Raw genomic sequence first — 16,359 nt, 5'->3', positions numbered from 1 at the left:
CCTGGTGCGCTATGAACTTTGAAAAAAAAAGTTTCAAAAATCTAACACACTAGTGTACAATGCGTATTTCTCTTAAGCAGAATAATCATTGCTCAATCCAGTGAATAATGGTTGCAAGTTGTGCGCGAAAAGGAATGTTTTGAATTAATCGAAGGGGGAGGGGGGACAACGAATCTTGGAAACAATAAGTTTCAAAAACTCCCAAGCTATTGTAAAATAGGGAATTAATTTGGAATCTCTCAAGTTTCGAGAATAAGAAAATAATAAATAAGCAAAAATAGAAATTCTGATTATATTAGAAAGGAATACGCAAGTCATGAATGCCTTAGTAGAAGCTGAAAGGGAATATCTAATTTTGATATGACGAATTGCCGACCGGCGTGTATAGGGGACAGGGAACTGTCCTTGCATCAGAAAGGTTCTGGGTTCGAATCCCGGGCTAGGCATGGATGCTTCTTTCTCTCTGTGTGTACTATGTCCTTTACCCTTTGTGTGTGTGAATGTGACCCGCCCTATAAACGGGTTTGTGGTTGAGTAAATGGTGTGGCAGAAGTCGAATTCTTGGCCATAGATGGCGCCACTGAAGAACAAGAGCAATCGCACCCCTTCTGCCTAAACAGGCATACGACAAAAAAAAAATATGACGAATTAAAACGGGTACAATTATAAACTTTTTCGGAAGGGATCAAATAATGTTTTAGTACATACATTTTACTTTTCGCTAACATTAATTTATTTTTATGTATCTTTAAATGACATTTGTATTTTATGATACTAACGCAGACAGTTTCAATTATAATTGTTTATTGATCATGAAATTGATTTTATTTAATCAAAACGCTATACTATGCATTAAATACCATTAAAAAGTAAAATTTCGCAAAAATTCAGAATTTAAGAATAGTATATATTGCACTCCCCTTTTAATCGAATAACCCGCTTAATTGCATGGATTTGGCTTGAACAGATGGTATTCCTTTAAGCGGGGTTGACTGTAACACTGAAATCGAAGTTAAGTCCAAAAATCCCTCCATTGCACTGCCCAAAAACATCTAAATGAAATTAAAACTTGGTATCTGGACTAGTAATTTAAAGTTAACGGACAAAATTCGAAACTGCTAACTATTCAGCATAAAAGAAAAACTATCCTCCCAAAAAATCAATTTGTTCTCTTCAACAAAAGTACCTCCATTGTAAAAAACGCAAAATATATAGGTCTGGTTATAAATCGAGCGTTCAATTGGAAGGATAATGTCAACANAAAAAAAAAAAAAAAAAAAAAAAAAAAAAAAAAAAAAAAAAAAAAAAAAAAAAAAAAAAAAAAAAAAAAAAAAAAAAAAAAAACAGATTGCTTTGTGGTCAAGACTTGTGGTCCCCTCCTGGTGCGCTATGAATTTTGAAAAAAAAAAAGTTTCAAAAATCTAACACACTAGTGTACAATGCGTATTTCTCTTAAGCACAATCAATCAATGAATGATTTGAATTAATCGAAGGGGCGGGGGGAGGAACAACGAATATTGGAAACAATAAGTTTCAAAAACTCCCATGCTATTGTAAAATAGGGAATTAATTTGGAATCTCTCAAGTTTCGAGAATAAGAAAACAATAAATAAGCAAAAATAAAAATTCTGATTATATTTGAAAGGAATACGCAAGTCATGAATGCCTTAGTAGAAGCTGAAAGGGAATATCTAATTTTGATATGATGAATTGCCGACCGGCGTGTGGAGGGGGCAGGGAGCTGTCCTTGCATCAGAAAGGTTCTGGGTTCGAATCCCGGGCAAGGCATGGATGTTTCATTCTCTCTGTGTGTACTATGTCCCTTACCCTTTGTGTGTGTGAATGTGACCAGCCCTATAAATGGGTTTGTGGTTGAGTGAATGGTGTGACAGAAGTCGAATTCTTGGCCATAGATGGCGCCACTGAAGAACAAGAGCAATCACACACCCTCTGCCTAAACAGGCAGACGACAAAAAAAATGACGAATTAAAACGAGTACAATTATAAACTTTTTCGGAAGGGATCAAATAACGTTTTAGTACATACATTTTACTTTTCGCTAACATTAATTTATTTTTATGCATCTTTAAATGACATTTGTATTTTATGATACTAACGCAGACAGTTTTAATTATAATTGTTTATTGATCATGAAATTGATTTTATGTAATCAAAACGCTATACTATGCATTAAATACCATTAAAAAGTAAAATTTCGCAAAAATTCAGAATTTAAGAATAGTATATATTGCACTCCCCTTTTAATCGAATAACCCGCTTAATTGCATGGATTTGTCTTGAACAGATGGTATTCCTTTAAGCGGGGTTGACTGTAACACTGAAATCGAAGTTAAGTCCAAAAATCCCTCCATTGCACTGCCCAAAAACATCTAAATGAAATTAAAACTTGGTATCTGGACTAGTAATTTAAAGTTAACGGACAAAATTCGAAACTGCTAACTATTCAGCATAAAAGAAAAACTATCCTCCCAAAAAATCAATTTGTTCTCTTCAACAAAAGTACCTCCATTGTAAAAAACGCAAAATATATAGGTCTGGTTATAAATCGAGCGTTCAATTGGAAGGATTATGTCAACATCTTCCCTTCTCTCAAAGAGTAGCTCAAAAGATGTTAGCATAAAATTCTCCGAAAAATAACAAGAACAAGATGGATTGTCTGAAATCTCAACATTGATTATTTAGATCATCATATTACAAAGCTTGATTATAAATTCTTCGGAAAATCCTTAAATTGTGATGCCGCAAGATTTAGCTAAATTTTTACTTTTGAAAACATTAAATAAGACTCTGAGAACAGGCCAACGGCTGCTCACTTTTGTAACGATGCATTTTCATCCAGAATACAAAATTTATAATTCTTTTCACTCCAGTTCAGACGTGGACTGATCGTAAAGTCACCGAAGTTAAGCATCACTGCCTACGGTCAGTAAGCGGGTGGGTGACCACTTTAGGAAGCTTGTGTAGGGACCGATGATACGCGGTATCGATCCTCGTTAAACTGTTCTACAGTAAAGTGCTCGACTTCGCTCGCAGGTCGTCGGGCTACCACAGTAGGGGAGCCATCCCTTCTGCAAGGGATCAGAATTGCGATGGCATGTCTTTGGATTATTCTCAAGGATGTTTCCCAGACCGTCGCCAATAGCTCATTGTGCAACTAGTACTACTCAAATAAAGTACCTACCTACCTTTTCATTTCAATTTGTATTGCAGTCACTAGAAAGAGTCACCTCAATGTCACTATTTACAAGACGGATGGAAAAAGGGCAGTAAACAGCCTCAGTCACCTAGATAAATGTGAATGATGATGACGAAAGTAATGTTTTTATGATGCGTCTTTAAGTGGAAGCTAGTTTTAAAATTTCTTAATTGTTTTTAGGGAACTTTGCTACCACTTGTTTGTCTTTTTCCAGGTTGTAGCAACCCAGCTTTTTTAACAAAGATGATTTATCCTTTTTTTTTTTTTAAATGTTTTACTAGCATTTGATTCAAAACATAAAAATATCAGGTGATTACGAATTTTTTCTTAAAAAAATGAATTACTGAATTGGAGATTGATAATTTTCTGGTTCAGGTCAAGATTACGATCTGTGGGTAAATGAATGATGTATGAATAGGTTTGCCCTATGAAACGGTGTGGCGGAAGTTAAATTCTTGGCCATAGAATTCTTGGTCCACTGGAAAACAAGAACAATAGCACCCCTTCTGCTTTAATGGCCGACGACAACAGCAACAAACATTTATATAAAATGCTGCTTGGTTCCAATGACCTAGTGATGAAGTTTTCAAAGAGTTTTCAGAAACAAACATTATTTAAAAAATTTGAAATATTGAATACTCTAGCTCACAAAAAATTTCGCAGTGAATGGAACAATTGGAATCCATGAATTAATAATGTAAATACTTATATCCGTGTCTGATATCAATGCACATTGCTTTCTTAATCTAAAGCTGTAGATAACAGAAGAAAATATCCACCTTTTCATATACTAACTGTTTTTCATGCATAGATCACTTTATGTGCCCATGTATTAATTGGTTAAAATGGCATCACTTGTATTCCCGGTTACAAACAGAAATCTTTTCATTTTTAACGAGTTATTTATCTTAAGTTTTTAAAGTGGTAGCAGATTTAAGCTTTATTTACAATTATTTTAACCCCATTAATACCCAAAAAACAAAAGTAACCTATATATGAAAAACATCTGCATGACAAAAGGGGTAGTACATATTTGTTTATGCTAAGTAAATACTTTCATCTCTTACCTATCACTTTAGCTTCAGAATTGTATTATGCCTTGAGTTCAAATCCAAATATAAATATTTATACTATAAATATATAATGGTAGACAGAACAATCTTGTTTCTGCAAATAAATTCAAAAAATATACCACCACCACTTTTGACATGTTACCACTTTTTCCTTTTTAAAGAAGAGTAACCATCCTTTTTCAAAAAGAATTTCGCACAAATATATTACAGCAGCAACAATTTGAATATATATACAATCTAATCATTACCTTTATGAATTCTTAAAGCTTTCGTCAAAAAATAAATATAAAAACTATTCACAAAAGGGATTACTAGGGACTTTAAGCGAAGAATTAAAAACGCCATCGAAATCTGTCGAATCTGTAGAGAGAAATGTGGAGGAAAAACGTCAAAACCAGTTTGACTAACTGATGAAACGGGTCGATGAACCTGATTTCGCCCTTCAAGTTCTATTTCTTTCAGATATCAAACAAGNTGATTAAGGTTTCGTTATTTCAAAAATCATAGTGAAGAAAATTATTAACTGTACGTATTTTCTAATTTGTAATACCTGGAATGAAATCTCTGAAAATTTTTCTCTCATTTGAAGTAAAAAAAATTTGGAAATTTTTTTTATAACTTTATAGCAGTATACATAAATGTACAAAGAATTTAACTGTCGTGTTAAAACTATCTAAACATATATGTAAAAAAGAAATTTAACAAATTTTCTCGTAACACTACATGGAAAGCTACGACATCCGTACCCCTTATTTTGGCAACACCCCTGTTCGTATGCTTTTTTTGCATTAAAAAAGCAAAATAAAACTATATACATAAATAAAAAAATAAATACTTACAGATGTTAATGTTGATGCACAGGTAAAGAAGTTTGAAATATAAAGCTAAAGTAATACAGAAAATCAATGGCGTAAAATAAAACACTTTCCAGTTTAAAGCATTGATGTGATTTAAAGTGAAAATTTGCTGAAAAAATTAAGTAAGTGAGAAGTTTTATTACGTGCACACAACTGATTGGAAGTTAAGCATTATGCCCATATTTGATTGGTAGTTTAATTTAAACTAACTCTAAAACAAAGATGTAAAATCAGAACAAAGAGATTTCGAGGAATTAGAAGTTCAATGCAAATGTTATTGTTTCAGTCACGAAATGTTTATTTTTTTAATGTTATTTAGGCAGTTCAAAGTTTACTTTCATTTTATTGTGAAAATATTGTTAAAGCGTGATACAAAAAAGGTATTTTTCTATTATAAGAGCTTGCTACATTATTCGCAGCGGAACTTTCTATTTAGCGAGCATTCAATTATATAAAAATACTTAACTTTCTAAAAAATAAAAAAATAAAAAATCTTGAAAAATTTCTTTTGTAATATTAATGTAATGTAATGTAATATTACATTTTAATTATAATTTCACTTTCAACTTGGCAACAATTGGAAAAAATATTTATATTAAAATAATTTAAATTTTAATATTATGCAAGAGGGTTTTAAGAGGGCAAGAGGTCAATAGCTTTGCTGATTCCAAAACTGTTAGTCCCGCAGTGGACTGATCGTTAAGACACGGTTCCCAGCAGATCACCGAAGTCAAGCATCACTGGCTGTGGTCAGTGTGCGGGTCAGTGACCACTTGGATCAGTCTGCGTGAGGACCGAGGGTGTGCGGTATTGGTCCTCGTTAAACTGTGCGACCGTAAAGTGCTCGACTTCGCGCGTAGGTCGTCGGGCTATCGAAGCGGGGGTGCCATCCCCTCCGCAGAGGATCAAAATTGTGATGGCATGTCTTCGGATCATCCTCCGGGATGTTTCCCAGACCGTCGCCAATAGCCCATTGTGCAGCTCTAGTACGACGTAAATTAACAACAACAACCAAAACTATTAACAAAATAAAAATTAAGTAAGGCATTCTGTATAGGTAAATCTTTACAAATGAATAAAAGATTTCTGTTTGAGAACTTTGATTTAAGTTTTACAATTACTCTAAATACATTTTTTCTTCAAAAAAATATTTAGTTTCTGAAATATATTTCTAAAGTTAATTCTATGCCTTCTGGAGAAAAAAATTGTGTGGGGGTATAAATTACAGAAGCCATTACAAAACAATCATTGTGTTGGGGTCTAGTAATTTAGCTGAAATATATTTAAAATAAAATTTTACTAATTGTTTTCATATGGGTTTCTCACTGTATTTTTACTGTTTTTGTTCATCTAAGTATTATTCTGAGCACTGTATCGTGGCTGAAGTTTATTGGAAATAGTACTTTGAGAGCACTTTTACTGTAAGAGATATTCTTGATGTTTTTACTGGGCTTGTTATCAAGTATTTGCAAAAGGAAATTTTGGTTTAAAAAACGCCATGGGCGGTGACCCAGCCGGACCACTAGGCTCGGGTGTCGCATCCTGGGTTCCTTCTGCAGAAACTCCTGCGCCGGTGAGTTTAAATTTTCAGAATACTCCCTGAGAGTGAGGCGATAAATGTATTTTTATATCATAACCGTCGTTGAACAACCGACCCAATTTTTTGGGTTTCCGACTACTAATGTTTATCTCCGTAGCCTTGTAATTTTGAACCCAATCTAGAAGACAAGGGAACTCCTGGATCAAGTATTGGGGAAAATTTGACTTTTTAATGGAACTAGCCCACATTTGCGTTACATGGAGAGGAAGACCACAAGAACCTCCCACGGTTAGCCTGACGGCAAAGGGACTCTGATCCATGATCCGCCTACCACTGAGGATATTTCACGTCACCACTGTGGTCGGTGCAAGCCGGGTGTGGATTAGTTTTGACTAGCCATCGCTGGGGATTCAAACCCGGTTCACCTGATTGGAAGGCGAGCCCCCATGAAGGTTAATTTGTCCCAATCTTTGATCCAGGAGTTTCCCTATCCTCTGGGTAGAATTCAAAATTACAAGGCTATGGAGTTGAATATTGATAGTTATAAACTCACCATTGAGTCTGCTGTTTAAGACCGGTAAAAAAAATGCAATAAAAATAAAATGTTACTTTAGTAAACTCCCTTAGTTTTCGCAATTTTTAATTGTTTGGATAGAAAATTTGCTAAGTCCAGGTATATATGTGCTTAGTTTAATCAAAATTGGAAATAGTTAAGTGTTTAGCATTGGTTTATTAGCCTGTAATAGCCGACAAACAATTTTATATAATTCTATGTGGAGTTTTCACATAGTAATAAAGGTGAGATAAGTATAATTTAAGTTGTTTTTTTTCATTTACACAACTGTACCATTAAAATTTAACTTTAACCTCTTTCCAGTTTGCTGTTATTAAAGTACTTTTACGGAAAAAGTACTATGGGTTTATTATTAGATTTGGTATTTTTTAGTGTTGGCTATATTTTATGAGTTGCAAGATATCACAATAACATAATTTCAGACCAAAATATAAATATTTATTTTGCTTATATATTATGATACGAAATAAATGTCCTGTTTCTCTTAGAAAAATTTGAAGAATGATGTAGTATTTTATTAGTATTATATAGTATTTTACTAGTTTTACTAGTATTAGAAGTATATGACTAGTATTTTATTTCTAGAAAAAATTCCATCAGAAAAATTTCAAGAATAATACAGTATTTTACTAGTTTTACTAGTATTACTACTATATGACTAGTATTTTATTTCTAGAAAACATTTCATGGGAACGCTGACTGTTAATAGGTAAATGTAAGAAGCTCACTGGTTTATCAAAAATGATTTTTCAAAAATGAAACGAAATTGAAATATATTTTATTCAAAAAATATACAAATATGAAAATGTAATGAATAAATGCAGAAAGTACATTTTCAAAATGAAAAGTGTGCTTGTAGACGGAGCACAGTAGTACTAAACAGCAAAAACCAATGGCTTTTGTGCAGTCTACTGGCTGTGGCATTTATACATCAAGTGAGCCGTAATAATACGAGAACTTAATGAAAGCTTAGAAGGGAAATGTCAAACATGACAAAATTTGTGAAAAAGGATTTTAAAATTGCACCAAATAACATGTTGCTTAATAAATTGAATATGTTGTATATATTCAATAAATAATATGTTGCTTAATAAATTGAATTATATATTGATTCGTCTTCCATAAATGAAGTAGCATATCCATCATCTGAGCTTGTTCGTCTTAACGAATCCTTCTTTGTATCTTTAATAATTCTCAAAGAACTTCGATAGGGCAAATTCAAAATCATACTACGTCCACTTTTGCCTTTTGTATAATATCCTCTGATGACATCAAAATTGGTTCGATGACTTCTTTCGCTCCTTTTTGATGGTTCATATCTTCTTGATCGTCGAAACATCCAGAATCTTTTAGGAAATATACTCTCCCGGCCGGATTGCCGACAAAAGTCAATAAAGTCACATTCTGGGAGAATTTGTTTTTGTTCTTTGTTTGAGCGGAGTCTATTTGAACCATATGGAATAAAACCAGGAGGCATAAATGGAAGTTTTGAAATCATTTTAAATGGTTCTTTTTTAGGTACTACATAATGAGCAACTCGTATTTGCTGTCGCCATTTGTCTCCTTCTGTTACACACATATGGCACATTCGTTGATATGCCTCTGACATCTGAACGGCTGCTTCGTTTTTCACTCTAATGAAAGAAAACTCTGAGCTAGCATTTATTTCAAGTAGAGTTGGTTCATTATCAATCATAGTACAACCAAGAATTATTGTCTCACGTCGAATTTCATCAAGTTGTAGAATATTTGTCAAGGGCAACGCAACGCTTGCTTTTGGACCAACAATGATACGAACAAGAGCTGGTAAAGTAGTGACACGTAGCAAATTGGATAAAAGATACACATGATTTATTGTATGAGCTTCAGGGGTTGATATGCAATAAAATCTTCCTCGTGCGCTGTAAGGAAGAAATATAATTTCTCCTTTCTGGGTTAGGCATTTTAGATACATCATAAGGTCTGGGTGAATGTAACCTTTATAGTCTTTAATAAGAGATTGTCGATTTTGGTCTTCAAAACTTCCAACAGCTTTTAAAACAACTCCTGAATACACCTACAAAATATAAAGACATTAATAATGCATTGAATTATTTTTTTCCAAATACATATCATTTTGTTCATTTTTGTCATTTTGTTAAAATAATAAGAGCGTCCTGAATTTAAAAATTAAATATCCTGTACCAGACCGTAGCCGGCGAGGAAAGATATAGGGGTTCAGACCCCCCTTCCCCGAAATGTTCCAATTAATTATAATACAGAAAGAAAATTTATTTTAAAGATTTTTATAAGTAATACTTATTCGATCCCCTGATGGGCCAAATTATTGAGTCGTGGTGGCTCATGGGATGGAGCGTTCGCCTTCCAATGAGATGAACCGAGTTCGAATCCCAGCGATGACTGGTCGATGCATATTCCGCACCCGGCTCACACCAACCACAGCGCTGACGTAAAATATCAGATAGACGTAAAATTCAGAGATAGACGGATCATGGGTTAGAGACCCCTTGCCATCAGACTAACCGTGAGAGGTTTTCGTGGTTTTCCTCCCCATGTAACTCAAATGTGGGTTAGTTCCATCAAAAAGTCCTCCACGAAGGAGAACATTTTCCCAATACTTGATCCAGGAGTTTCCTTGTCTTCTGGATTGGGTTCAAAATTACAAGGCATGGGAGTTGAACATTAGTATTCGCGAATTCAAAAAATTGGGTCGGCTGTTCAACGACGGTAATAAAAATGTAATATTTATTGCTTTTTTAATGAAAGTTATTTGTTCAGTTTTTTAGTATTATAATATGATAAAATATATGCTAATAAAAAGTATTTGTTTAATAAAAATTATTTGTCTAATAAAATTTATTTGTTTAATAAAAATTATAATTTGTTGCCCATCCATAAAGTTGAATCAATTTTGAGAGAAGATTTGTGATTTAATTTAAAAAAAATTGTCTCTTCCAGGAAGAAACAGGACATCAGAACAATCCAACACCTGACCTTTTGTTCATATCATATACAGAAACACGTGCCTTTCTTTTTTTACCCATAGAACCCCTCTCTTTCTAAGAAGGACATCCCTTCCTTTCTAAGAACAGGAAGAGAGATTCTTGCTATAACTAAAATTCTAAATAACTAGAATTTTCATCATTTTGCTTGTAAGTTGCTCATTACTCTAAACAGCTTATAGTTTTTTCTAGTTAGTTTGAAAATTAGAGTATGTTGTTCAATCAAACAGTCTTTCAAGTATTTTACCAAAGCAGTAAGTTCATCATATTTTTTAATAATAAACAATTTTATTTATTAAAGTTATTATATTTAAAGTTATTTCAATTTTATTTATTGAAGTTATTAATCTATATAAGGTCACTTATATAAATTACACATAAATAACTAATTAAAAATATATATTTGCAATAGATATTTTTGCTTGAGTTTTAAAAGTAGTAAAAATATTCCTTAATGATATTTTTTTTATATAAAACAATTATTCAATGGCATTTGAAATCTTTTGGTCAGTAAAATCATTGCTCTTGCCGTTATTATCTATTTCTTAATTACCCCTTTTTAAGATAAATTGTTATTTCATATAAGATAATTGTAATTAAATTTGTAAATTATTGTAATTTGTAAATTATTGTAATTTAAAATAATTGTAATTTTTAAATTAATTAAGCCTGATAAATTGTAATTTTTTTTAAATTTTATCTTCTTTTATATTTAAAACTTTATTTTATTTCAAGCTTACAAAAAAGAAGAAAAGGAATTAATAGCTATTATTAATTTAATAATGATATTATAATAATATTATAATAATAATAATATTATAATAATAGTATTTTAAACATAAAATAATATAATAATCGTAAAATAATATAACAATAACTTTTAATAAAAGAAGTAATAGTTGTTATTATATTATCTTCGCTCCGATATTTTTTAACCTATAAATTGAAACTTAATCGTGATAATAATTAAAATAATTATTTTTTTTAATAAGCATTATTTTTAGTCGCAACTTTCATTTTTCTTGCAGAATAAATTCTCTTTCATTATACGCACGTTTACTTATTTCATAATTTTTATTGGTTACTTAACAGTCCAAAAAGAAATCAAAGCGCAAAAAATGATTAAACTCTGTAATAATTTAGAAAGAAATTTGCCAAGTAGCACTAAAAACAGTTTGAATATTATAATGCAACGACTCGGGACATGGTACTTAACTAAATTTCCTATTTTTTTATTTGATGTCTTACTATTGATTATTGCTAATTTGATTTCTTAGTTTGTTTTTTAAATTACGTTCAATCACCTACTTGCCTTCAATTTTTCACAACGTTATATATATACTGAAATGAAACAATTGCTTTTAAGATACTTCTAAGCTCTTTAAAGCCATCACTAACAACATTTATACGATTTTTCATAAAATGCATATCTTTTCATTGTTGTTAAAAGAGAAAAAAAAGTTGAACTCATATTAGACCAAAAACTGATAATATAATGCAACTTACAATTGCACGTTGCAGGCCTTCAGGTGTAGATTTCAGACCAATAACTTGATCTTGTACAAGAAATAAAGACCAAGATGATCTAGAAACATCTCCAATGCTAGAAAAATATCCAGCAGTTTTCCCATCTTTCATTACTAAAGACATCCAACCTAAAATATCAATCGAGATTTTATATTTGAAAACAACAAAATGTGAAGAAGTCATTTTAGCAACAAAATATTTTAATAATAATAATATTTATTAATGCGGCAAGTAAAAGATCCCTGGAGTGCCTTATTGGCTCTTGGCATTTTCCGGCAAAATTAAATTCCTAGTGCACTTTAGCATCCAAAATAGAGTCTCGGTGCTGCCATCTAGTGTGGCAGAAACTGGACGTCCAAATCAACATGACCAACGGTATCTCACCCATTGTGGTGGTCCTGAAAGAGTGGATACCACCTCTGGAGAACGCTCTAGGTCTGCTCATCGGCAAGACCGATTGTGCAGCTCATTGGAAATAAAAAAAAAAAATAAAAAAATATTTATTTAAAGCTACATAAAACCTCTAAATTGTACTCGCATTGTAAATGAAATAAAATAAAATAAAATAAAATAAAGTAAGTAAAATAAAATTAGTAAAATAAAATAAAATAAAATAAAATAAAATAAAATAGAATAGAATAAAATAAAATAAAATAAAATAAAATAAAATAAAATAAAATAAAATAAAAAGGCATTCTTTAATCTTACTTGGCCCATTTTTTCCTATTGAGGTTAAATTTAATAATGCTTCCTTAAAACATTTTTGGGAATGAGATTGATTTATAAAAATGAATTCATTTCGCTTAAAATCTAAATTTAATTTGATTTTCAGGGAAATCTTTTTTGTTGTTGGAAATTTGAGGGAGAGTTTAGTAAAGAATGCAAACAATTAATAAGCATAGAAATAGTTTCTGTCCTAATGTATGGAATTGGCCATCAACTACTTCTATACTTATAAATAACTGAATAATAAGCAACTTCTATGTTTATAAATCAATCACTTATCCTTAATAGAGCCATTTTTTTCCATATTAAAGTTAAATTTATCAAAATTTCGTTTAAATATTTTTTGGAATCAGACTGAATTATAAAAAGAAATTCATTTCGCTAATTATCTAAATATAGTTTGATTTTCAAGGCAATTTTTTTTTCTTTTTGGAAATTTGAGAAAGAATTTTGTAAAGAATAAAAGCAATTTATAAGCATAGAAGAAGTTTATGTCCTAATGCAAATAATTGGCTATAAACTACTTCTATGCTTATAAACAACTGAACAATAAGCAACTTTTATGCTTATATACAACTGAATAATAAGCAACGTCTATGTTTATAAATCAATCCTTTAACCTTAGTAGAGCCATTTTTCCATATTAAAGTTAAATTTGATAATATTTCGTTAAAATATTTTTGTGAATCAGATTGAATTATAAAAAGAAATTTATTTCGCCTATTATCTAAATTCAGTTTGATTTTCAAGGCAATTTTTTTGTTGAAAATTTGAGAGAGAGTTTTGTGAAGAATAAAGGCAATTTTTAAGCATAGAAGAAGTTTATGTCCTAATGTAAAGAATTGACTATAAACTACTTCTATGCTTATAAATAACTGAATAATAAGCAACTTCCATGCTTATAAATAACTGAATAATAAACAACTTCTATGTTTATATATAACCAAATTAATAAATTCCGTAATTACAGCTATAAATGAACTTAATGAGAAACGATCGAATGATACATAACGCTCAGTAGAAACTATAGCTACCTAGAGTTAGTTTCTTTTCTTGACATTACGTTAACTTACCCGCATTTATCTTAACAATTGGTTTCGTTTCTTTTCATTGGTTTCGGTTTTTCTTTCCCGGAGGTTTTCAGCAGATGGCAGCACAAATCATAAGTGAGAAAATAGCTTCCCATCGACATCTAAGTATTAATGAAGTTTGTGAAAAGTATACTTCTCACAGCTTTATAAAAAGTTAAAATAATTTTTATTAAAAGCTACCTAAAACCTCTAAATTTTATTCACATCGTAGAAAAGAACAACCTTTAAACAACCAAAAAGAACAACCATTAGTAGTCGTAAACCCAAACTAAGGTCGGCTGTTCAACGACGATTATAAAACTCAGTAGCCCGAAGCAACAAACATAAACTACGCAGTGGAGGAAATAAGAAAGACGTTACTACGTTCAGGCTATGAGGTTGCACAGTGGGGGAAAATACGGAAGATGTAATTACATTTGAACTACTAAAGGATACAATTTCTTGTTTATGGTTTTGTTATGCTGAGGCCTTCTCTCTTCTAGGAGGTATTAATTCAACTCCGCTGCCAGTTTAAAACCAAAACCAGAAAACAAGGGAACTTCTGGATCAATTATTAGAACAAATGAGTCTTTCTGGAGGACTTTTTGATGAAACTAACCCGCATTTGCTTTGCAGAGAGAGGAAAACCACGAAAACTTCCCACGGTCAGCCAATGGCAAAAAAAGTATAACTCATCCGTCTACAACTGGCGATATTTTATTTCAGCTCTGTGTTCGGTGCGAGCCTGCAGCAGAATTCGTATCGATAACCTAACACTGGGATTTGAACCTGGGTCACATCACTGGGAGGTGAGCACTCTGTCCCTTGAGCCACCGCGACTCTCAATATTGTTTTTGTTTTTTATTGTAGATATTGGGTATTGTTAATGAATGCACTTTTTTTTACTTCATTTTTGACAATAAATTTAAAATTTATCTAAGCCTCTACCAGGGTCAGCATGAGACTTAAAAAACAAAATTAGTGATACAATTGAATTGCACCTAAGTTGTAAATTTACTATTATTAAGCTTTCACTTTCGAATTAAATTAAACAAAACTGCAGACTTCGAGTCAATGTTTATTTCTCCGGAGCATTGTGGTAATTACTGTTAAAATAGCTTCAAACCCGCAAAATTTTTAATACCACTTTTAAAATTTTAAAGCACCGTATGCATCCTGCATTACGAATTACTGAGTTATTTCCTGGAAAAAAATTGAAACGTTGCAGCAAGGTTACGTAAAAGAATGTTTAAATCATGCTTCCATATCTTCTAAAAAATTCCCGAAGCAAAAGCATAAAACTGTAACTGGACGTATGAGGTCACTTTAAGAAGCCCTTCCTTTTCCGACCGAACTCAACTGTATGCATTCTGCATTCAGTTGAGTTTGGCCGATCGTTAAAGCACTGTATGCATCCTGCATTCCGAATTACTACCGAGTTATTTCCTGGAAAAAAATTAAAACGTTGCAGCAAGGTTACGTAAAAGAATGTTTAAATCATGTTTCCACTTGAGTGCTTCTAAAAAATTCCCGAAGCAAAAGCATAAAACTGTAACTGGACGTATGAGATCACTTTAAGAAGCCCTTCCTTTTCCGACCGAACTCAACTGTATGCATCCTGCATTCAGTTGAGTTCGGCCGATCGTTAAAGCACTGTATGCATCATGCATTCCGATTTACTACCGAGTTAGTTACAGGAAAAAATTAAAACGTAGCAGCAAGGTTACTGAAAAAATTTTAAATCATGTTTCCACTTGAGTACTTCTTAAAAATTCCCGAATCAAAAGCATAAAACTGTAACTGGGTGTATGAGGTCACTTTATGAGGCCCTTCCTTTTCCGACCGAACTCAACTGTATGCATCCTGCATTCAGTTGAGTTCGGCCGGTCGTTAAAGCACTGTATACATCCTGCATTCCGATTTACTACCGAGTTAGTTACAGGAAAAAAATTAAAACGTTGCAGCAAGGTTACTGAAAAGAATGTTTAAATCATGTTTCCACTTGAGTACTTCTAAAAAATATCCGAAGCAAAAGCATAAAACTGTAACTGGGTGTATGAGGTCACTTTAAGAGGCCCTTCCTTTTCCGACCAAACTCAACTGTTGAAGGGCAGGAAGGGAAAGGGTAGGAAGGATCCTAAATATGCTTTATACTTATCATTTAATTTTCACAAGTAAACTGATGATGGATATTTAGCAGTTGTTGGAGAAACTTCATTATTTTTGTAGTTAACTACTACTTCGTTACAAATGTAATTAACTACAATTACTTTTTTGTGGATGTAGTGATTGCAAACTACTTTGTAATTTAGTATCTACTTCACTACTTTAATACTAGATTGCCCAAGGATGGCATTTTGACTGCTTTTTAATTTCAATTAGAAAAAAAAAAATGATCTAAGAATTCAATTTCTAAGAATTTTGTCAATTCTAATTTGAATCTAAGAATTAAAATTTTGTCTAATTTGAATCAATTTCTAAGAATTTTGTGAATTTTTGTACAACATATAATTTTTTTATTGTTAATATTTTTCTAATAACTTATTATATAGCTGTAAATAATATAAAAATATTAAAAATTAATTTTAAACAAATTTCTTTACACATTAGTTATTCTCTAACAATCCAGTCATTTTGGCTGCTTTTGGGCAATATAGGCTAAGTTTCAGTCTTTCTAGTGTTAAGAAGACTAATTTTGCTGAAGAAATTAATTTAAACCTATGTTCAAAATGGTTTTGAATAAGTAATTGACTTACATTAAATATAAGGGAAT

The 16,359-nt window shown here is 31.8% G+C and overlaps 1 protein-coding gene and 1 long non-coding RNA gene across 2 annotated transcripts in view; both read right to left on the bottom strand.

Annotated features, from left to right (window-relative positions):
• LOC139427292 (uncharacterized) overlaps window positions 1-1,346 on the bottom strand; it is a 297,439-nt gene extending 296,093 nt beyond the window's left edge. The window contains exon 1 of the long non-coding RNA XR_011638412.1: window positions 1,260-1,346. This is a non-coding gene — a long non-coding RNA (uncharacterized lncRNA). The remainder of the gene's footprint in view (window positions 1-1,259) is intronic.
• A 6,671-nt stretch (window positions 1,347-8,017) lies between these two features.
• LOC107455890 (uncharacterized) overlaps window positions 8,018-16,359 on the bottom strand; it is a 28,054-nt gene continuing 19,712 nt past the window's right edge. Inside the window, exons 2-3 of the mRNA XM_016073615.3 lie at window positions 11,770-11,918; window positions 8,018-9,317 (exon numbers count right to left, since the gene is read on the bottom strand). Coding sequence (XP_015929101.2) covers window positions 8,349-9,317; window positions 11,770-11,918 — 1,118 coding nt within the window. The 3' untranslated portion in view covers window positions 8,018-8,348. The remainder of the gene's footprint in view (window positions 9,318-11,769; window positions 11,919-16,359) is intronic.

The sequence above is a fragment of the Parasteatoda tepidariorum genome, chromosome X2 (genome assembly GCF_043381705.1).
Source record: "Parasteatoda tepidariorum isolate YZ-2023 chromosome X2, CAS_Ptep_4.0, whole genome shotgun sequence".
In the NCBI taxonomy this organism is placed as follows: domain Eukaryota; kingdom Metazoa; phylum Arthropoda; class Arachnida; order Araneae; family Theridiidae; genus Parasteatoda; species Parasteatoda tepidariorum.
This window is presented reverse-complemented; position numbering and strand designations above follow the sequence as displayed.